The 23,637-nt window shown below is 42.4% G+C and overlaps 1 protein-coding gene across 3 annotated transcripts in view; it reads left to right on the top strand.

The window, feature by feature from the left end:
* Window positions 1-23,637, top strand: part of cabin1 (calcineurin binding protein 1) — a 667,425-nt gene that overhangs the window by 86,816 nt on the left and 556,972 nt on the right. For all 3 annotated transcript variants that reach the window (XM_072243543.1, XM_072243541.1, XM_072243544.1), the window contains exons 10-11: window positions 5,823-5,959; window positions 15,718-15,935. In XM_072243543.1, coding sequence (XP_072099644.1) covers window positions 5,823-5,959; window positions 15,718-15,935 — 355 coding nt within the window. The remainder of the gene's footprint in view (window positions 1-5,822; window positions 5,960-15,717; window positions 15,936-23,637) is intronic.

The raw sequence follows: 23,637 nt of genomic DNA, 5'->3' as shown, positions 1-23,637 counted from the left end.
TACAGTATGCAAGCCTAACAGACTCGCAGTTGAAGTGTAGCCTCACTTGGAAGGACTGCCTGAGGGCCCTGAATGGTGGTGAGGGAGAAGGAGAGTGGGCTTGTTTCGCATGCTGGGATCAGTGTCAGGAGGGATATCACTGGAGAGGGAGGAGTGAACATGAGAGTCCCTGCAGAAAGTGGAGGGGAGGGAAAGACGTGCTTTGTCGTAGGATCCTGTTGAAGATGGTGGAAATGACAGAGAATGATGTGGAGACTCAAGGTAAGGACGGAGAATGATTTAGTTCCATAATTTAACCCTTTCTTTACTCAAGGTAAATGTGTATATAAAATGTCATACTTCAAAATAATAAATTTCTTGGAAGTGAGAACTGGGTTTTTACAATATATTAGTAATTGTACTGTCATTATTACTGAAATTAGCCTTTTATTCCAAATTTATTTAGATTCCTTAGTTGACCTGGTGGATTAGTTTGTCAACAATGCTCTGGTTAGGCTGCATTTGGAGTATTACATATAATTCTGGTCACTCCATTAGAGAAAGGATATGTAGGCATTGGAGAGAGTCCTGAAGAGATTTATCAGGGTGAAGTCTGGATTGGAGGGCATGTGCTATAAGGAGAGGTTGGATGAACTTGGGTTGTTTTCTCTGTAGTGGTGGAGGCTCGGCTCAGGGTTGAAATTTACAAGATTATGAGAGACATAACTAGAGTAGACAGCTGGTATCTTTTCCTCAGAGTTGAAATTTAAGGTGAGAGGGTAAGTGCAAAGGAGATGTGCAGGCCCAATTATTTTTACACAACGTTGTGGGTGGCTAGAATGCACTGCCTAGGTGGCAGTGGAGGCAAATACAGTAGTGGTATTCAAGAGGTTCTTAGAGAGGCACGTCAATATGTAGAGAATAGAGTGATATGGATGTTGTGTAGGCAGAAAGGATTAATTTAGTTAGGCATTTAATTACTAGTTTAATTAGTTTAGCACATCATGGGCTGAAGGGCTAATTCCTGTGCTACACTGTACAATGTTCTAAACAAATATCAATTCAAGCTTAGAATATTTTCAAGAGATCAATAAAACAAGTTAGTGTAACAGAGGACACCTGGAGAAAAAGAGTCGTGAAAAACTGTCAAATGTTTTCACATTTCTGACTAACAAGACAAATCATTAGCCAATCTAAGAAAAGGCCAGAAACTCTTGAAGTATTAATTTAGGTCTCTCTTCTAACTTGAGTGCAATGTAAAAGCATTAAGCTTGTTTGATAAAAGAATTAAACAAGTATATCAGGATTTTAGCTCAATGGTCGGTCACTTGTGTGGTCTCTTTAAATGTACAAATTAGGTTTTAGTAGGTTATATTAAACCTTAAGTCTGCTCTGCTTTTCAAGAAAATCGTGACTCATCCTGTACAGTCAACTTTTCAATCTCCTTGATTCCTCTTTATTCTAAAAATATATGGATTATAGAACAGAATTTCAAAGATGGAATTCTTAAAAATTCCACTTTGAAGAGAAATTTCTTTACTTTTTCCTAACCTGCCATTCTTGAGACAGCCCTTCTCAGGTTCTAGATTCTCACATCTTCACATCTATCCTGTCAATCCCATCCAAAACCATTAAATTAAATTATTATATTATTGTATTAATAATATTAAGTGACTAATACTGTATATTGTATTATTGTTTTAATAAAATCAAATCTTGTCTTCCCAGTGATGAGCGTCGATTTCCACGTGGTTCATTACAGTATCATAATCAGATTTGCATAGATAATATAAAAGAAACAGATGCCATGATGACCATCATCCTCTCTAGTTGTCTTTCTGCTTAATTGTAGCTGCTGTTATGGTCCTTCAGGTTATTGTGGAATCACAGTGTGAAAACTGACACTTTTGACTCATCCATAGAAACTGTGATGTCCGTATCCATCTATGCCTTTCATATCTAAACATGTGTCCAAGTTGTACCACTTCCTCTGGTAACTTGTTTTATATAACTACCAACCTTTGTGGAAAGTCCTACCGCTCAGATCCTCTTTATATTTCTCCCTGCTCACCTTAACCCTGTGCCTTCTAAACTAATTTGTCCTGAGAAAAAGATTCTATCTATCTATCCTATCTATGCCCTTCATAATTTTAGAAACCTCTATGTCACCCCTCAGCTTTTTATGTTCCAGTGAGAATAAACCCAGCCTATTCAATCTCTGCTTTTAACTGGTGCCTTCTATACTGGGCAAGTCCCAGTAAATCTCTTATGCATTCTTGTAGTGTTGTTACCAATTGTCATTTTATCTGCAACTTACTTGTGGCCCACTGACATTCTTATTTAAATTTTTATATTGTTATATAATACATATATAATATAACATACACACACACACACACACACACACACACACACACACACACACACACACACACACGTGCCAGGACCAATTCCTGGATCACGCCATTTGTTACAGATTTCCAGACAGAGAAGCAATCATCCAACCCCAATTCCTGACTCCTCTCACCAAGCCAAATCTGGATCCAGTTTGCCATCCCTTGTGCCTTAACTCTCTAGACCAACCTTCATAGGACTTTGTTTAAGGCCTACCTGAAGTCCATGTAGAAACATAGAAAATAGGTGCAGGAGTAGGCCATTTGGCCCTTCGAGACTGCACCGCCATTCAGTACGATCATGGCTGATCATCCAACTCAGAACCCTATACCTGCCTTTTCTCCATACCCCCTGATTCCTTTAGCCACAAGGCCCTTATCTAACACCCACTTAAATATAGCCAATGAACTGGCCTCAACTGTTTCCTGTGGCAGTGAATTCCACAGATTAACCACACTCTACGTGAAGTTTTTCCTCATCTCGGTCCTAAAAGGCTTCCCCTTTATCCTCAAACTGTGACCCCTCGTTCTGGATTTCCGCAACATTGGGAACAATCTTCCTGCATCTAGCCTGTCTAATCCCTTTAGGATTTTATACGTTTCAATCAATCTTCTAAATTCCAAAGAATATAAGCCTAGTCGATCCAGTCTTTCATCATATGAAAGTCCTGCCATCCCGGGAATCAATCTGGTGAACCTTCTTTGTACTCCCTCTATGGCAAGAATGTCTTTCATCAGACTAGGGGACCAAAACTGCGCACAATACTCTAGGTGTGGTCTCACCAAGGCCTTGTGCAACTGCAGTAGTACCTCCCTGCTCCTGTACTCGAATCCTCTTGCTATGAATGCCAGCATACCATTCGCCTTTTTCACCACCTGCTGTACCTGCATGCCCATTTTCAATGACTGGTGTACAATGACACCCAGGTCTCATTGCACTTCCCTTTTTCCTAATCGGCCACCATTCAGATAATAATCAGTTTTCCTGTTCTTGCCACCAAAGTGGATAACCTCACATTTATCCACATTAAACTGCATCTGCCATGAATTTGCCCACTCACCTAACCTATCCAAGTCACCCTGCATCCTCTTAGCATCCTCCTCACAGCTAATACTGCCGCCCAGCTTTGTGTCATCCACAAACTTGGAGATGCTGCATTTAATTCCCTCGTCTAAATCATTAATATCTATTGTAAACAACTGGGGTCCCAGCACTGAGCCTTGCGGTACCCCACTAGTCACTGCCTGCCATTCTGAAAAGGTCCCGTTTATTCCTACTCTTTGCTTCCTGTCTGCCAACCAATTCTCTATCCACATCAATACCATACCCCCAATACCGTGTGCTTTAAGTTTGTACACTAATCTCCTGTGTGGGACCTTGTCAAAAGCCTTTTGAAAATCCAAATATACCACATCCACTGGTTCTCCCCGATCCACTCTACTAGTTACATCCTCAAAAAATTCTATGAGATTCGTCAGACATGATTTTTCCTTTCACAAATCCATGCTGACTTTGTCCGATGATTTCACTGCTTTCCAAATATGCTGTTATCACATCTTTGATAACTGACTCTAGCATTTCCCCACCATCGATGTCAGGCTTACCGGTCTATAATTCCCTGGTTTCTCTCTCACTCCTTTTTTAAAAAGCGGGGTTACATTAGCCACCCTCCAATCCTCAGGAACTAATCCAGATTCTAAAGAGTTTTGAAAAATTATCACTGATGCATCCACTATTTCTTGGGCTACTTCCTTAAGCACTCTGGGATGCAGACCATCTGCCTTTAATCCCTTCAATTTACCTAACACTACTTCCCTACTAACATGTATTTCGCTCCGTTCCTCCATCTCACTAGACCCTTGATCCCTGCTATTTCTGGAAGATTATTTATGTCCTCCTTAGTGAAGACAGAACCAAAGTAGTTATTCAATTGGTCTGCCATGTCCTTGTTCCCCATGATCAATGCACCTGTTTCTGACAGTAAGGGACCTACACTTGTCTTAATCAGTGTTTTTCTTTTCACATATCTACAAAAGCTTTTGGTCAGTTTTTATGTTCCCTGCCAGCTTTCTGTCATAATATTTTTCCCTTTCCTAATTAAGCCCTTTGTCCTCCTCTGCTGGACTCTGAATTTCTCCCATTCCTCAGGTGTGCTGCTTTTTCTGGCTAATTTGTATGTTTCTCCTTTGGAATTGATACTATCCCTAATTTACCTTGTTAGCCACGGGTGCACTACCTTCCCTGGTTTATTCTTTTGCACATCTGAGATGAACAATTGTTGTAGTTCATCCATGCAATCTTTAAATGCTTGCCATTGCATATCCACCGTCAACCCTTTAAGTGTCATTTGCCAGTCTACCTTGGCTAATTCACATCTCATACCTTCAAAGTTACCCTTCTTTAAGTTCAGAACCTTTGTTTCTGAATTAACTATATCACTCTCCATCTTAATGAAGAATTCCAAAGTATTATGGTCACTCTTACCCAAGGGGCCTCGCACGACAAATTGTAAACCTCATCTGAAATGTTGCTTGCATCAGTTTTCCTAGTTAACACATCAAAAATGTTAAATGATTTAAAAGAGATGAATTATTTATCCTGTTTAAGTTATTAATTTCTAGAATCATACTGTCATGCATGTGGTGAGTGAATTAAGATTTTTCTGCATTCCTCCTAGACCTAAACTCTGGTCTCTTTTTTAGATCTAAGAGCGGAACCTGGTGCAGTCTTCTGCAGTAGCCCATCCACTTCTAGGGTCATCATGTTCTGCATTCAGCGATGCTCTTCTGCACACCACTGTTGTTACTTAACAGCAGGTTATTTGAGTTACTGTCACCTTATTGACAGCTTGACCAACCTGGTCATTCTCCTCTGACTTTTCTCATTAACAAGGTGTTTTTGCCCACAGAATTGCTGCTTACTGAATATTTTTTGGGTTTTTTTTGCACCGTTCTCTGTAAACACTAGAAACAATTGTGTGTGAAAATCCCAGGAGATCAGCAGTTTGTGAGATGTTCAAACCATCCCGTCTGGCTCCAACAATTATTCCACGATCAAAGTCACTTAGATCACATTTCTTCTCCATTGGTCTGAAAAACAACTGAACTGCTTGACCGTGTATGCATGTTTTTATGCATTGAGTTGCTGCCACATGTTGGCCAATTAAATATTTGCATTCACATGTAGGTGTATCTAATGAAGTGGCCGCTAAGTGTATATCCTTCATTTTATCCTTGTATAAAAGTTAAAGGATATGTGGAGAGCAATCTGCGTTGAGGCCAAGATTGGTCAGCAATGTTCTTATTGTATGGTAGAGCAAGTTCAAGGGCCTAATAATTGCTTCATCCTTTTTTAGGACTCTTGTATCTCTTGAGATCCAGCCGATACACACAGTACTAATTCAATAATGAGACAATCACATTATATCCTAATTTCTGTTCTCTCACTAGGTTGAAAAGGGTAGAACTGGAGGATGAAGAAGATGCTTTTAATACTTTTGAAGTACAGACAGAAATGAAAAAGGAAAGTCAACAACTAATGGGCCCTTATAGAATGCAATCTGACCCTTCATCTTTCATGGAATTTGGTAGGTTTTCAAATTGGGGCTTCTTTGAGATTCTTTCCTCATAGAACTCTCCAGTTGTCTGTGTCAAACCTTGACAGAAACATTCAGTCTAGAGCACCATAATGGGGGACAAAGAAATGGCAATGGAGAACAAAAAAAATTCGGATAAAATTCATTAGTATTTTGTGTCTGTCTTCACTATGGAAGACACTAGCAGTATGCCAGAAATTCAGGAATGTCAGGCCAAAGTCAGCATGGTTTCCTTAAGGAGAAGTCATGTCTAACAAATCTGTTGGAAATCTTTGAGGAAATAACAAGTAGGATAGACAAAGGAGAGGCAATGGATGTGGTACCCTTGAATTTTCAGATAACATTTGACAAGGTACCACACATGAGGCTGCTTAACAAGATAGGAATTCATAGTATTACAGGAAAGATACTAGCATGGATAGAAGATTGGTTGACTGGCAGGAGGCAACGAGTCGGAATAAAGGGGTCCTTTTCTGGTAGGCTGTCAGTGACTAGATGCAATAATAACAGGGTTGTTGTAGTGGGAGATTTTAATTTCCCCAATATTGAGGTTTAGATGGGGTCGAGTTTGTTAGGTGTGTTCAGGAAGGTTTCCTGACACAATATGTCGATAAGACTACAAGAGGTGAGGTTGTACTTGATCTGGTATTGGGAAATGAACCTGGTCAGGTATCAGATCTCCCAGAGGGAGAGCATTTTGGAGATAGTGATCACAGTTCTATCTCCTTTACCGTAGCATAGGAGGGGGATAGAAACAGACAAGTTTGGAAAGTGTTTAATTGGAGTAAGGGGAAATATGAGGCTATCAGCCAGGAACTTGGTAGCATAAATTGTGAACAGATGTTCTCAGGGAAATGTATGGCAGAAATGTGGCAAATGTTCAGGGGTTATTTGCGTGGAGTTCTGCATAGGTACGTTCCAATGAGATGGAAAGGATGGTAGAGTACAGGAACCATGTTGAAAAGGCTGTTGAAAATCGAGTCAAGAAGAAATAAAGGCTTACGAATGGTTCAAAAAACTAGATGATGATAGAGATCGAGAAAACTATAAGGCTAGCAGGAAGGAGCTTAAGAATGAAATTAGGAGAGCCAGAAAGGGCCATGAGAAGGCCTTGGCGAGCAGGATTAAGGACAACCCCCAGGCATTCTACAAGTATGTGAAGAGCAAGAGGATAATACGTGAGGGAATAGGACCAATCAAGTGTGACAGTGTGACGGAGGAGATAGTGGAGGTACTTACTGAATACTTCAGTGTTCACTACGGAAAAGGACCTTGGTGATTGTAGGGATGATTTATAGCAGACTGAAAAGCTTGAGCATATAGACATTAAGAAAGAGGATGTGTTGGAGCTTTCGGAAATCGTCAAGTTGGATAAATCACCGTGACTGGATGAGATGTACTCCAGGCTACTGTGGGAGGCGAAGGAGGAGATTTCTGAGCCTCTGGCAATGATCTTTGCATCATCAATGAGGATGGGAGAGGTTCCAGAGGATTGGAGAGTTGCAGATGTTGTTCCCTTATTCAAGAAAGGGAGTAGAAAGGAAATTATAGACCAGTGAGTCTTACCTCAGTGGTTGGTACGTTGCTGGCGAAGATCCTGAGAGGCAGGATTTATAAACATTTGGAAAGGCATAATATGATTAGGAATAGTCACCTTGGCTTTGTCAAATGCAGGTAGTGCCTTACGAGCCTGATTGAATTTTTTGAGGGTGTGACTAAACACATTGATGAAGGTAGAGTGGTAGGGGACCTTGCCTTGTGGAACCAGAATTGAGTTTCCCACAGAATCAAAGAGTGGTTGTAGACAGTCATATTTTGCATGGAGGTCAGTGATCAGTGGTGTACCTCAGTGATCTTTTTTGGGACCCCTTCTCTTTGTGATTTTTATAAATGACCTGGATGAGGAAGTGGAGGGATGGGTTAGTAAATTTGCTGATAACACAAAGGTTGGGGGTGTTGTGAATTGTGTGGAGGGCCGTCAAGTCAAGTCACTTTTTATCGTCATTTCGACTATAACTGCTGGTACTGTACACAGTAGAAACGAGACAACGTTTTTCAGGACCATGGTGCTACATGAACAATACAAAAACTACACTGAACTAGGTGAAAAACAACGCAAAACTACACTAGACTACAGACCTACCCAGGGCTGCATAAAGTACAAAAAAGTGGTGCAGGCATTACAATAAATAATAAACAAGACAATATGCACAGTAGAGGGCAGTAGGTTGGTGTCACCCCAGGCTCTGGGTATTGAGGAGTCTGATGGCTTGGGGGGAAAAAACTGTAACATAGTCTGGTCATGAGAGCCCGAATACTTCGGTGCCTTTTGCCAGATGGCAGGAGGGAGAAGAGTTTGTATGAGGGGTACATGGGGTCCTTCATAATGCTGTTTGCTTTATGGATGCAGCATGTGGTGTAAATGTCTGTAATGGCGGGAAGAGAGACCCCGATGATCTTCTCAGCTGACCTCACTATCAGCTGCAGGGTCTTGTGATCCGAGATGGTGCAATTTCCGAAACAGACAGTGATGCAGCTGCTCAGGATGCTCTCAGTACAACCTCTGTAGAATGTGGTGAGGATAAGGGGTGGGAGATAGTCTTTTTTCAGCCTTCGCAGAAAGTAGAGACGCTGCTGGGCTTTCTTTGCTATGGAGCTGGTGCTGAGGGACTAGGTGAGATTCTCCACCAGGTGAACACCAAGAAATTTGGTATTCTTAACAATCTCTACGGAGGTGTTGTCGATGTTCGGTGGAGAGTGGTCGTTCCGTGTCCTCCTGAAGTCAACAACCATCTCTTTTGTTTTGTTCATATTCAGAGACAGGTTGTTGGCTCTGCACCAGTCCGTTAGCCGCTGCACCTCCTCTCTGTATGCTGACTCATCGTTCTTGCTGATGAGACCCACCACGGTCGTGTCATCGGCGAACTTGATGATGTGGTTCGAGCTGTGTGTTGCAGCACAGTCGTGGGTCAGCAGAGTGAACAGCAGTGGACTGAGCACACAGCCCTGGGGGCCCCCTGTGCTCAGTGTGATGGTGTTGGAGATGCTGCTTCCAATCCGGACTGACTGAGGTCTCCCAGTCAGGAAGTCTAGAATCCAGTTGCAGAGGGAGGTGTTCAGGCCCAGTAGGCTCAGCTTTCCAATCAGTTTCTAAGGAATGATTGTGTTGAATACTGAACTGAAGTCTATGAATAGCATTCGAGCATACGTATCTTTTTTGTCCAGGTGGGTTAGGGCCAGGTAGAGAGTGATGGCGGTTGGGACAGTACGCGAACTGCAGGGGCTCCAGTGAGAGGGGCAGCAGGGTCTTGATGTGCCGCATGACGAGCCTCTCGAAACACTTCATGATGATGGATGTGAGTGCGACGGGACGGTAGTAATTGAGGCTGGACACTGAAGACTTCTTCGGCACGGGGATGATGGTGGTGGCCTTGAAGCACGTAGGAACGACGGCACTGCTCAGGGAGATGCTGAAGATGTCAGTGAGAATCTCAGCTAGCTGGTCTGCACATCCTCTAAGCACTCTGCCAGGAATATTGTCTGGTCTAGCACCCTTTCGTAGGTTGACCCTGCAGAGGGTTCTCTTCACATTGGCCACGGTAAGACACAGCGCCTGGTCGTTTGGAGGAGGGGTGGTCTTCCTCGCTGCCACGTCATTTTCCGCTTCAAACTGAGCGTAGAAGTTGTTCAATGCATCTGGGAGGGAGGCATCACCAGCACAGGCAGGTGGTGGTGTCCTGAATGCCCTTCCACATGCGCCGCGTGTCGCCGCTGTCTTGGAAGTGGCTGTGGATTCGCTGGGCATGTGCATACTTTGCCTCTCTGATGGTCAGAGGTTTCAGTGGGACATTGATAGGATGCAAAACTGGGTTGAGAAGTGGCAGATGGAGTTCAACCCAGATAAGTGTGAAGTAGTTCATTTTGGTTGGTCAAATATGATGGCAGAATATAGTATTAATGGTAGGACTCTTGGCAGTGTGGAGGATCAGAGGGATCTTGAGGTCTGAGTCCATAGGACACTCAAAGCTGCTGAGCAGGTTGACTGTGTGGTTAAGAAGGCATACGGTGCATTGGCCTTCATCAATCGTGGGATTGAGTTTAAGAGCCGAGGGGTAATGCTATAGCTATATAGGACCCCAGTCAGACCCCGCTTGTTGTACTGTGCTCAGTTCTGGTCACCTCACTACAGTAAGGACATGGAAACCATAGAAAGGGTGCAGAGGAGATTTACAAGGATGTTGCCTGGACTGGGGAGCATATCTTCTGAGAATAGTTGAGTGAACTTGGCCATCTCTCCTTGGAGTGATGGAGGATGAGAGGTGATTTGATAGAGGTGTCTAAGATGATGAGATGCATTGATCGTGTGGATAGTCAGAGGTTTTTTTCCCAAGGCTGAAATGGCTAACACGAGAGGGCACAGTTTTAAGGTGCTTGGAAGTGGGTACAGAGGAGATGTCAGGGGTAAGTTTTTTATACAGATGGAAGGAAGGAATTCCAGTGTGTGGAATTGTCTGCTGGTGATGGTGGTGGAGGTGAATATGATAGGGTCTTTTAAGAGACTCCTGGACAGGCACATTGTGCTTAGAAAAGTAGAGGGCTATGGGTAACCCTAGGTAATTTCTAAAGTAAGTACGTGTTTCGCATGGCATTGTGGGCTGAAGGGCCTGTATTATGCAGGACGGTTTCTATGTTTTAAGCTCAGCAGGCCAGGCAGCACCTGTGGCAAAAAGTACAGTCAACGTTTTGGGTCAAAACTCTTTGAGAGGTCCTGTGTCAGCATTTTGTGTGTGTTGCTCCTGTGTCTTATGGTCATAACAGCCTCTTCATCTGCCACTGACACATGTTTACTTATCCAGTATTAATTCCATTTTTAAAAAAATGTTCTAACATTCTCCTCAATTCCCCTCAGATTGTACAAGTCACCTATTCAATTAGTCAGGAGACTAAAAATAAAGATTAGCTTTATTTCTTGTATGTACATCGAAACATACAGGGAAATGCGTTGTTTGCATCAAATCACGTCTGTGAGCATTGTAGCCCTGTGTGTTGCTTCACTTACCAAAGTAACGTGTCCAAAAACCACCGGCCCGAACCCTTATGACTGTGGAATGTGGGAGCAAGCTGAAGCACTCAGAAGAAAACCACGTGGTCATGCAGAGAACATACAAGCTACCAACAGCAGTGGGAGTCAAACCCTAATCTTACAACAAGGGTGCTGTAACGCATTGTGTTAAATGTTAAGCTACTGTCTGCCCCACACCTTACAGTGGCCAGTTAACCTATTGTCTTGCATGTTTGGGAATGTAGGTGGAAACCAGAGTCCACATTTCTCAACACTTTCATTTTTCAATAATTCCCCAACTAATCTCAGTATGTGAGGTTTGGAGATTTTGTCCCGGTACATGAGGTTTGGGGATTAACTTTGTGATTGCCAGATTAAGCAAAGTTGAAACTTTGATATTTTTGCATCTATGTCATGATTACAGATTGGAAATGTTAGCCAGTATTTTGTCCAGGAAGCACCCGAAAAAGCTGAAGTGATCATGTAAAGTGTAAAACTTCAAAACAAAATTCTGAATCTTACGTTTTTTTGTAATTTAGATAGAAAAGTTACATATCCATATTCCTTCAGCTGTTTATGGCTTGTAATTATGCAGTTCATCCGGTTTTTATTTTCTGAGGAAACTTGAGAATTAGTTGGGCTATGAGAATGTTATAGCATTTTGTTAACTTCAGAAAAGAGCTTTTTACTTTGTGAAGGTCTGATTAACATAAATCAGTAAACTCTGTGTTTGCTGGATTTGTGTTGATGTGGCTAAACAACAACTCAGTTTTTTCAGACTTCCACCTGTCTTTTAAATCAACCCATGGCCTTGACCATTTCTGTCATTGTAGTTTCCTTCAGTCTTGGCCCCCTGACATCAGTTCTACTCAAAGTTTGACCTTTTGGTTATGGTAAACTTTGATATCTGCCTCCTCAGTTGTTTGGAACCTACTCTTTGGAATCTCCTCTCTAATCGTCTTGTCTCTTAGCTTTTATTTCCTTCTTTAAGGCACTTGGTAAAACTTGTCTCTTTGACCAAGCTTGTCTTTGCAGAAACTTTTGGAAAAAGATTGCCACAAACCACCTCCAACCTTTTCTGCTCCATTGATGCTTCCGATGCTTGTCAATGAGACCAAATATAGATTGGGTAACTGTTTTGCAGAACACCTATGCTCAGTCTGCAATGGTCACCCCAAGCTTCAGCTGTATGTCATTTCATCATCCCTTCCTATTCCTACACTGACCTGTCCGTCCTTGGTCTTCTGCACGGCTAGGGTGAGGCTCAACACAAACTAGAGGAACAACCCCTCATATTTCCCTGAATAGTCTACAATATAATTGTGGGTGGACACTGAGTTTTCCAATTTTAGGTTACACTCTCTTCTAGTGAGTTCTTTTCCCTCCTTCCATTCACCCTTCTGGTCCTCTTCCTGTCTTCTCATTGTTGTTTCCTTTTCCTCAAACCCCTCCCTCCCCCCATCTGATTCTCGTTCCATCTCTCCTCTCATTTTAGTTCACCTCTCACCATTATCACCACCTTTACTTGTCAGATTCCAGCATTCAAAGGTGTAAACCTTTGTGTTCCTATTTATCTTCCTCCAGCAGCCATCTCCAACCTTCACATTCCTCTCACTCCACCTGCTCCTTATTCTGTTGTTTCTTTGAACAAAAGAAAATTTGCAGATGTTGGAAATCTGAGCAACACACACAAAATGTGACAGGCCAAGGGTTTCGGCTTGAAACATTGACTGTACTTTCTTCCATAAATGTTGCCTGGTCTGCTGAGTTCCTCCAGCATTTTGTGTGTGTTGCTGTTGTTTCTTTAGCTGCCTTTATCAATCATCCACCTGCCTTTGGTGGCGGGTAGAGATAAGATACATTTCTACTAAAGGAGTTATAAGGCGCTCCTTCTCTCTGGTTGGCCCTGCAGGTCACCCCTGGGGAACATGTAGCACCTGCTTAGCCACCCCCACTTCCCAGTCAGGGTCACATGAAACCATGGGAGCAGGTGGTGGATGGTTGTATGTGCAGCTGGTACATATCACATGTCCTGATGCCAGGCAGACCATCTCTGAAGAGTATATGATGGCCGGGGTCACCAGTCTTATAAAGACACCTCCCAGAAGCAGGCAGTAACAAACTACTTATGTAGGAAAATTTGCCAAAAACATTCATTGTCATGGAAAGACTATGATCGCTCATGTCATATGACGCGGCAACGTAACAAAATAATGACCTGCCATTGTCTTCATACTACACTCCTCCTGTTGTCTGCTGGCGCAGCCTGCCAGTCATCCTGTATCCCTCTCCAGTCCATCAGTCGTGTCAGACTACTGCCTCATCACTCCCATCTCCATTACCATTCCTGATGCAGGATTGCAACTTGAGACATCGACAGTTCCTGTCTCCCAATAGATGGTTCTCAACTCACTGAATTCCTACAGTAGATTATTTGTTGATCCAGATTCCAGCATTTGCAGTCTCTATTGGCTGTTCTGTCTCCAATAGCTTCTCATTAAATTTTATTTGTTCTGGGTAATTTACACTTGTTATGTAAAAATAATTTTTTGTTGTGTCAAATAGTTTGCTGTTCATTAATTTGAGTAGAAATATAGAATTTTGCCAGATTTCTTGAAATACAATGAATTCTTGTCACCGATGTTGTATACTTGAAACCACCAACTCTCAGAAACTTGACGTTCAGAGCCTTAGATCAGAATTGTGAACATTTGTGTGTGTGTGTGTGTCTGTGTGTGTGTATGTATGTGTATAAATATATATATAATATTTCCACATTTATGATCATCTCTATTCTCCATGGCTTTTACCCATTATCTTTAGACACTGACCCTACTCTTGGGCTTGAAACCTTTTGCCATGCAGGCCAGTGTTCCACTTATCTGTTTGCTGTATGTGCATGTTTACTTCCATTGTCTGCTGTACAAGAATACTCATTCATTTTACCACCACCTCTCCCAACTGGGTTATCCTGGTGCTGAATCTGCCGCTGGAGATGCCTGCACTGGGGCAGAAATTAACCACTGTAATTGCTCTCTTTAATTTAGAATATTAATTACTCCAGGGACCCTATCTCGTTCAAAGCATCATCTATTTTAATCTGGGAGTTCCTATCTTTTCTCTTAGTTTTGAAAATAAAAATAATAAAAAAGCTAGGAATACCCCATTTCTAACTATCTTCATCCTCCCCATACAATATGTCATTCTTTGAACTGTTACGCCAATTGTGAGTCTTGCTTGCTGGCCTCTGTGTAGTGTGTCTTTTCATGTTCTTCGAAATTTCCTACTGCTTGTGACTGACCTCTCACAGTCCACCACTATTTGAGCTCCTTTGCTGGCCTTTCCTTGGTCTTTTAGTATATTTAGTACCAGTAACTGGCCCTTCATGGGTCTGCTGTTATTCTGGTCTACATCTGTGTACCCAAGAGGGAATAAAAGATGTGGAGACTCACAGGCCAGCCCTTCTGTTTTTTTTCCTCCCTATACAGTATCTGTGAAGCAGTTTGTTTCCTCTTTTTTTCCACAATACAAAGGTGGCTTGGCAGATGGAGTCAATGCTTCCTAGTTGTTTTCACGATTAGATGCCTGTGATTTGGGTGAGAATGTTGGTGGTATGATTACTAAGTTGGTAGTATAGTGAAGAGTGAAGAACATTGGTTTCAACAGAAAGTTACTAAAGGATCTTGATTAACTGGGAGTAAGCAAAGGATTGACAGGTAAAATTTAACTCAGGCAAGCGTGAAGTTGTGCATTTTGGGAAGTTAAACCAGGGCAGGATGGACACAGCGAATAGCAAGTCCTTGGGAACTGACAGACCCAGAGGGTTCAAGTGTGTAGTTCCCAGCAAGCAGCACACAGGTAGGCAGGAGGGTGAAGAAGGCATGTGGCACATTTGCCTTCATTGGTTTATTTGTAACACTACAGTTCAGTAAAACGTTGGTGAGGTGACACCTAGAATGTTGTCTGCAGTTTTGGTCACCAGATTATGAGAAGGCTGTGATTAACTTAGACAAGGTGCAACAAGTATTCACAAGGATGTTTCCACAATTGGAGGAGCTGAGTTTAAAAAAAGAGGCCCGGATAGGCTGGCACTGTTTTCCTTGGATGACCTTACAGAGGTTTATAAAATCATGAGCAGTATAGTAAGGTGGATCGTTATGGTCAGGATAAGGGAATCTAAAACTGCTGGACAAAGGTTTAAGTTGAGAGAGAAAAGATTTAAAGGGAACTGGAGGGCAGCTTTTTCCCAGAAACTGGTGTATATATGGAATGAACTTTCAGAGAAAGTGTTAGGGGAAGGTAGTGTTTAAAAACAAAAGCACATATCGTACAGCTACATGAATAGGAAAGGCTTTGGGGGATATACTGTAGGTCGAATTCAGGCTAATGGAACAAGCTAAGGTAGGGACATTAATTGGCATGTCTTATTCACTTGCAGATTTGCTGAACTTATTGTGTTTGTCTTTCAGGCTTTGCACTAAGTACCAACTTTTCCACAATGTTTATTTTCAATGTGGTTCGGAATATAAGTTGTTTGATAACTTTTCTTTGGGCTTGTGTATATTTCACAATTGAAAGAAATCTGAATGTGAATAATATAGGGGATTGATACTTCATACTTAATGAAGTGTAGCACATTAGTCATTAGTAGATCTTTTTAACCTTAACTTTATTTTTATACAAGCAGAAAAGCAAGAAGTTCATAAGTTCTTACTGAATAATCTGAAGAATGGAGGGGTACTGGATCTAATGCTAAAATATTTAAAAGTTCTTGGTCAGAAGTTCTTGGCAAAATGGCCACCTAAACTGACAGAAGTTGTCCTTTCGATCTACAACAACTGGAGGAAACACTGCAGCAGTCTGCCCAATCCTATCCTGAGAGAGTGCAGCAACCAGCACATTAAGGTATTGCAATCAATCTACATAGTTCTAATAACCTTAGATATTTTTCATTTTGATTGTACTAAACCACCAACCCTTGGTATTTTATGCAAACTTAGATAGATTATGAAGACACGCAGTCCTCTTTTATTGTCATTTAGTAATGCATGCGTTAAGAAATGATACAATATTTCCTCCGGTGTGATACCACAAAACACAGGACAGACCAAGACTGAAAAAAAAACTAACAAAACCACATAATTATAACATCTAGTTACCACAGTGCAACAATACCATAACTTGATGAAGAAGTCCATGAGCACAGTAAAAGTTCAAAGTCTCTCAAATGTCCCACATCTCACGCAGACGGGAGAAGGAAGAAAAACTCTCCCTGTTATACCCGACCACGGTCCGACTCCGAGTCATCCGAAAACTTTGAGCTCTGATCAGCTCTCCGACACCGAGTACTGAGCGCCATCTCTATCCGAATGATTCAACCTCCATCTCGATCGCCAACAGCAGGCAAAGCCGGGGATTTTGAGGACTTCCCTTGGAAAGATTCCCGACCACGCAGTAACGACAACAGTGAACGAGAGTTTCAGAAATTTTTCCAGATGTTCCTCTGTGCTTTCACGTCCATTCTCCATCAAATCAGAATTGTCCACGGCCCCTACTTAACATATACAATATCATTTTTCACCGGAGGGCTGCGCACGCGCGGCGCGCTGCTTTCTCTCCTCCCGCCAGGACTTAGACTGTGCTTATGAACAGTTCCAGCGATGGTTGCTGCCACCTCATAACATACTATATGCTCAGAATAGTGGATATGCTCAGCATGATGTGTATGGAAGTGCTTTGTATTTATCATGCTGCTTTTGTTTTCCAAAGTGTATTCCTCTTTAAAGTTGTAATATTTCAAAATGAGAGATTGTTCTTTGGATCGTAACCAAATGACGAGCTTGCATATGTTGTTCAATGTTGGAATTCATTACTACTTTAAGTTTATAAGAGAGGATTTTCTACACATCTAAAAACATGTAGAAATGGAACACTACATTAGTAATGGAATGTAATATATAAAGTTGGAAACTTTAGGGGGGAGGGCGGATAAAAGTATTTAATTTCTAAGTTACAGTGGAACACTTTTCTCCCTAATGTTTTTCTTGGGTTGTGTTATAACTTAAATCCCAAGATATTTCAAAGTTCAAAATACATTTATTATCCAAGTACATATATCACACAACCCTGAGATTCGTTTTCTTGTGAGCATTCACAGTAAGTACAAGAGAATCAATGGAATCAATGAAAGGTGACACCCAACAGGGCGGACAACCAACGTGCAAAAAACAAACTCTACAAGAGAAAAATATAATAAATAAGCAATACGCATTAAGAACATGAGATGAAGAGTCCTTGAAAGTGACTTCATAGGTTGTGGGAACAGTTCAGTGATGGGGTGAGTGAAGTTATCTCCTCTGGTTCAAGAGCCTGATGGTTGAAGGGTAATAACTGTTCCTGAACCAGGTGGTGTTTGTCGTAAGGCTTCTTCCTGATGGCTGCAGTGAGACAGGAGCATGTCCTGGCTGGCGGGGATCCTTGATGATGGATGCTGGTTTCCTACGACAGCCCTCCATGTTGTTATGCTCAATGTGCACAATACCTGTGATGGACTGAGCCATATTCACTACTTTTTGTGGGTATTGGTGCTTCATACTAGACCACGGTGAAACAAGTCAGTGTACTATAAGATGTAGGAGCAGGGTTAGGTCAAACGGCTCATCGAGTCTGCTCTGGTGTACCGTCATGGCTGATTATCCCATACTCATGCCTTCGCACCATAACCTTTGACGCCCTGACTAATCAAGAACCTCTCAAACTCCGCTGTAAATATACTTAATGACTTGGCCTTCACAGCCATCTGTGGCAATGAGCTCCACAGATTCACCACCCGCTGGCTAAAGTAATTCCTCTCGATCTCTGTTCTAAATGGTCACCCCTCTATTCTAAGGCTGTGCCCTCTGGTCTTAGACTCACTCACTATCAAACCATCCTCTCCATGTCCACTCTATCCAGGCATATCAATATTAAATAGGTTTCAGTGAGATCCTCCCTCTTTCTTCCAAATTCCAGTGAGTTTTGGGCCAGAGCCATTAAATGCTGCTCATACGTTAATCCTTTCATTCTTGGAATCATTCTCATGAACCTCCTCTGGACCCTCTCCAGTACCAGCATATCTTTTCTGAGGTAAGGGGCTCAAAGCTGTTCACAATACTCTAAGTGCAGTCTGACCAATGCATTCTAAAGCCTTAGCATCACATCATTGCTCTTACATTCTAGTCCTCTCAAAATGAATACTAACAATGCATTTGCCTTCCTTACTATCAACTCAATCCACAAGTTAACCTCTAGAAGATCCTTCACAAGGACTCTTAAATCCCTTTGCAGCTCTGATTTTTAAATTTTCTCTCTGTTAAGAAAATAGTCTATACCTTTATTTCTTCTACCAAAATGCATGACCATACACATCCTTACACTATATTCTATCTGCTACTACTTTGTCCATTCTCCCAATCTGTCCAGGTCTTCCTGCAGACTTACTGCTTCCTTAACATTACCTGCCTCTTCACCTATCTTTGTATTGTCTCAAGCTTGGCCACAAAGCCATCAATTCCATCATCTTTATACTTTATACTTTATTGTCGCCAAACAATTAGTACTAGAACGTACAATCATCACAGTGATATTTGATTCTGCGCTTCACACTCCCTGGATTACAAATATTAAATATTAAAAATAGTTAAAATTAGTAAATATTTAAAATTTAAATTGTAAATCAGAAATAGAAAATAGAAAAATGGGAAGTAAGGAATGCAAAAAAACTGAGAGACAGGTCCGGATATTTGGAGGGTGCGGCCCAGATCCAGGTCAGGATCCGTTCAGCAGTCTTATCACGGTTGGAAAGAAGCTGTTCCCAAATCTGGCCGTACGAGTCTTCAAGCTCCTGAACCTTCTCCTGGAAGGAAGAGGGACGAAAAGTGTGTTGGCTGGGTAGGTCATGTCCTTAATTATCCTGGCAGCACCGCCCCGACAGCGTGCGGTGTAAAGTGACTACACGGACAGAAGATTGGTTTGTGTGATGTGCTGCACTGTGATGGGTGCCAAGGGACGGAGGCCACGTTGTCACACACCTTTTGGTTTTGCCCATTACTGACTGGATTTTGGTCCAAAATATTCGACTGGTACTCAAAGGCTTATAAAAGATCCTTCCCCTTGGAAGCTGGTCTCGCCATCTTTGGCTGCTCGCAATCTACTATTTGTTTTCCTACAGCTATACAATAGTCTCTGACGGATTCGGAGATGGGTGGCTGATATGATCTCAGTCATACAGATGGAAAAACTTAGGTTCTTGAGAACCAATTCAATTAAACAATTTTCGGCTATCTGGGATCCATTTCTTGCCTACCTGGACGAGGCAGGGGGCAGATGAATAATTTCCCCCCAGCTGATTTCTCACGGCCCTCATTTGAGATTTAACGTTTAGTATTTTTGAGCACACAATAGGCATCCCTGTAATGTTATGTCCCTTTTTTTTGCTTGTTTCATTTTTACACATGTCTGAGCTGGTATATTCTTGTTGATTTCATTATTTTTTTTGAAAAATTTGAAAATAAAGTATTAAAAATTGTGCAAAAACAGAAATGCTGTAAGTGAGGTAGTGTCCAAAGCTTCAAAGTCCATTTAGGAATCGGATGGCGGAGGGGAAGAAGCTGTTCATGAATCGCTGAGTGTGTGCCTTCATGCTTCTGTATCTCCTACCTGATGGCAACAGTGAGAAAAAGGCATGCCCTGGGTGCTGGAGGTCTTTAATAATGGACACTGCCTTTCTGAGACACCGCTCCTTAAAGATGTCCTGGGTACTTTGTAGGCTAATCCCCAAGATGCTGACAAGATTTACAACCTTCTGCAGCTTCTTTCGGTCCTGTGCAGTAGCCCCTCCATATCAGACAGTGATGCAGCCTGTGAGAATGCTCTCCATGGTACAACTATAGGAGTTTTTGAGTGTATTTGTTGACATGCCAAATCACTTCAAACTCCTATATTATGTGCCCTCTCTTTGGTTAGTTTGCTGTCTTGGACTTTGCTTGTTGATCATAGTTGCCACATTTCCCTTTAAAATACTACATCTTTGGGATGTATCGATCAGGTGCCTTCTGAATTGCCTGCATAAACTCCAACAGTTGCTGTTCTGCCATTATCCCTGCTAGTATCCCTTTCCAATCAACTTTGCTCAGCTCCCCTCTCGTGCTTCTGTAATTCCCTTTACAACAAAAAAAAAGGCTTCGGCACCCACCACAGAGCACTCAAGCATGAGCAAAGCAACATTAAAGACACAGACTTGCAGTAACCCCAAAGACTATATTGTTCACCTGGCATTTAACATACCACAGAGTCTCTCCCCCTACCTAATAAGGGAGAAAGAATTGTCTCCATTTTCACAGCGAGCGGGGAGACATAACAATCTGCTCATTGGTTTACAGTGTTAAAAGTCCATTACGTCGTTTTCTTTGAGCTCTGTGCCCAAAGATCTCGCGTGTCTGGGCACACAGCCATAGATATTCCGACTCCCTCGGTGTCTCCTGCCATGACACCAACCTTCGATCCACCTGTCTCCAGAACCCCGAGATTCTAGGCCTCCAGAGCTGAGCCAGACTCTTAGGTTGAGCCCTTGGCGTGCCGAACAACGGCCAGTTATGAAACCTTGAGAGCGGGTCCCATTCCACAAAGAACTGTAGTCAGCATGTAACTCCAGGTCAGGGTCTTCAAAAGAACCCTGAAAGGGGAAAACAGAGATATTAAAGATGGAGGTCATTTTTAGCTTTCTTGGCAAAAGACTTGAGTGTGCAATGCTTTTCTAATGCTTCTTTCATCTTCTGGAACTGAGTTACACCATAAGAAGCCTTTTCAGGGTATCTTTTATGGAAGTATACAATAGACAATAGGTGCAGGAGTAGGCCATTCGGCCCTTCGAGCCAGCACCGCCATTCACTGTGATCATAGCTGATCATCCACAATCAATATCCAGTTTCTGCCTTATCCCCATAACCTTTGATTCTGCTATCTTTAAGAGCTCTATCCATCTCTTTCTTGAAAGCATCCAGAGACTTGGCCTCCACTGTCTTCTGGGGCAGAGCATTCCATATATCCACCACTCTCTGGGTGAAAAAGTTTTTCCTCAACACCGTTCTAAATGGCCTACCCCTTATTCTTAAACTGTGGCCTCTGGTTCTGGACTCACCCATCAGCGGGAACATGCTTCCTGCCTCCAGTGTGTCCAATCCCTTAATAATCTTATATGTTTCAATAAGATCCCCTTTCAGCCTTCTAAATTCCAGAGTATACAAGCCCAGTCGCTCCAATCTTTCAACATATGACAGTCCCGCCACCCCGGGAATTAACCTTGTGAACCTACACTGCACTCCCTCAATAGCAAGAATGTCCTTCCTCAAATTTGGAGACCAAAACTGCACACAGTACTCCAGGTGTGGTCTCACCAGGGCCCTGTACAGCTGCAGAAGGACCTCTTTGCTCTTATACTCAATTCCCCTTGTTATGCAGGCCAACATTCCATTAGCTTTTTTCACTGCCTGCTGTACTTGCATGCTTGCTTTCAGTGACTGATGTACAAGATCTTGTTGTACTTCCCCTTTTCCTAACTTGACTCCATTTAGATAATAATCTGCCTTCCTGTTCTTACCACCAAAGTGGATAACCTCACATTTATCCACATTAAACTGCATCTGCCATGCATCCGCCCACTCACCCAGCCTGTCCAAGTCACCCTGCATTCTCATAACATCCTCCTCATATTTCACACTATCACCCAGCTTTATGTCATCGGCAAATTTGCTAATGTTGCTTTTAATTCCCTCATCTAAATCATTAATATATATTGTAAACAGCTGCGGTCCCAGCACCGAACCCTGCGGTACCCCATTGGTCACCGCCTGCCATTCCGAAAGGGACCCGTTAATCGCTACTCTTTGTTTTCTGTCAGCCGGCCAGTTTTCAATCCATGTCAGTACTCTGCCCCCAATACCATGTGCCCTAATTTTGCCCACTAATCTCCTGCAATCTTGATGGTTTCCTGGCTTAATTAGATGGTACAGTATTACAAATAAGACACATGGGGTATTGCTGATCTAATGGGAATGCAGTAAAACCATACTCCAGCTATGTAGCATTGTATTGAGCACTTTCTGTCGTTTCTTCTCTTTAGCAGGATTAGAATTCAAGGCTTCACTGCCTTCAGACTTGTAGAGATTGCGCTATCCATCATTAACGGGGTTAAATTAAAATAGAAAATTAACACAAACTGGGAATATCTATCGGATATTAATGAGGGCAGCTAGCTGACATGGAATTGAACAATGGTGGCGGCACATAAAGGAACAGTGAGGTGAAGCTGAAGACAATTACAACAGTGAAAATTACGTTGATAAGGGTTCGGATGGGAATCTGAATGTTAGTTGGGATAGAGCTGATGTTCATCAAGATATATAAGCATAGAAACATAGAAAACCTACAGCACAATACAGGCCCTTTGGCCCACAAAGCCGTGCCGAATATGTCCTTACCTTAGAAATTACCCAGGGTTACCCATAGCCCTCTATTTTTCTGACCCCATGTACCTGTCCGGGAGTCTCTTTAAAGACCATATGGTATCCGCTTCCACCACTGTCGACGGCAGCCCATTCCACACACTCACCACTCTCTGCATAAAAAACTTCCCCCTGATATCTCTGTACCTACTTCCAAGGACCTTAAAATTTTTGATAGCCATTTCAGCCCTGGGAAAAAGCCTCTGACTATCCACATGATGAATGTCTCACATCATCTTATACACCTCTATCAGGACACAAATGATGGTCCTCTCCTCTGGACCTTCCTTTGAGAATGACTCCTGAGGCTTCTTAGTTGACACGGGTGATTCAATGGATCTCAAAGTCCTCTCCCTAAGCTCACAAAGTTCATACGTAGAAATAGTGGCCAAATTACAGTCCAAATCCCTGTCTATATCCACAGGCAAAGGGAACGAGGTGTTACAGAGTGTTCATGCTACCCACCCCCCACCCCAGAATAGGCTTCAAGGATCGACATAAAGGAGTCTTTCCCTTCCTTGAGACCTGGCAGCTAGATTTCTTAAGCTTAGCAGCAAGTTTCCCAGACTGCTCGGACATCTCCTTAACTAGTGATTTCCCCCTCTCTAGTTCCTGTGGGATTCTGACCAGACAATATCAGGATCTTTATACTATTCCAGTTATACTTTAGACTTTAACTCAATTGAATAATCACGCAAGGTCTCATAATCCCCAAAGATGGTTCTTGACTGCACATATGAAGTGGGAGGTCACTTTGAACAACTGAAGAGGAATCCTCGGGGTTGGCAGGTTCACTATTGGCTCTATTGCACTGTTTAGTTCCGGCCAGTGATGTATCATTGCGTGACCTATTTTCCGTAGATCTGTACAGAAAGTTGAGAGGGTGTACTTGACTTACCAACTGTTAAATTGCATGAACTCGTTCTGTGTTGCGAGTTAAGGGGAATTGTCGGGTGGTTTATGCATCCTCAATAATGTCTGTTTGATCGGTAAGGTTCAATGAGAATGCCGAGTTCCAGACACGCTGTGATGTTGACTGCTCACTCCCTGCAGAGCTATGGTTCTTC

The sequence above is a fragment of the Mobula birostris genome, chromosome 25 (assembly GCF_030028105.1).
Source record: "Mobula birostris isolate sMobBir1 chromosome 25, sMobBir1.hap1, whole genome shotgun sequence".
Lineage (NCBI taxonomy): Eukaryota > Metazoa > Chordata > Chondrichthyes > Myliobatiformes > Myliobatidae > Mobula > Mobula birostris.
This window is presented reverse-complemented; position numbering and strand designations above follow the sequence as displayed.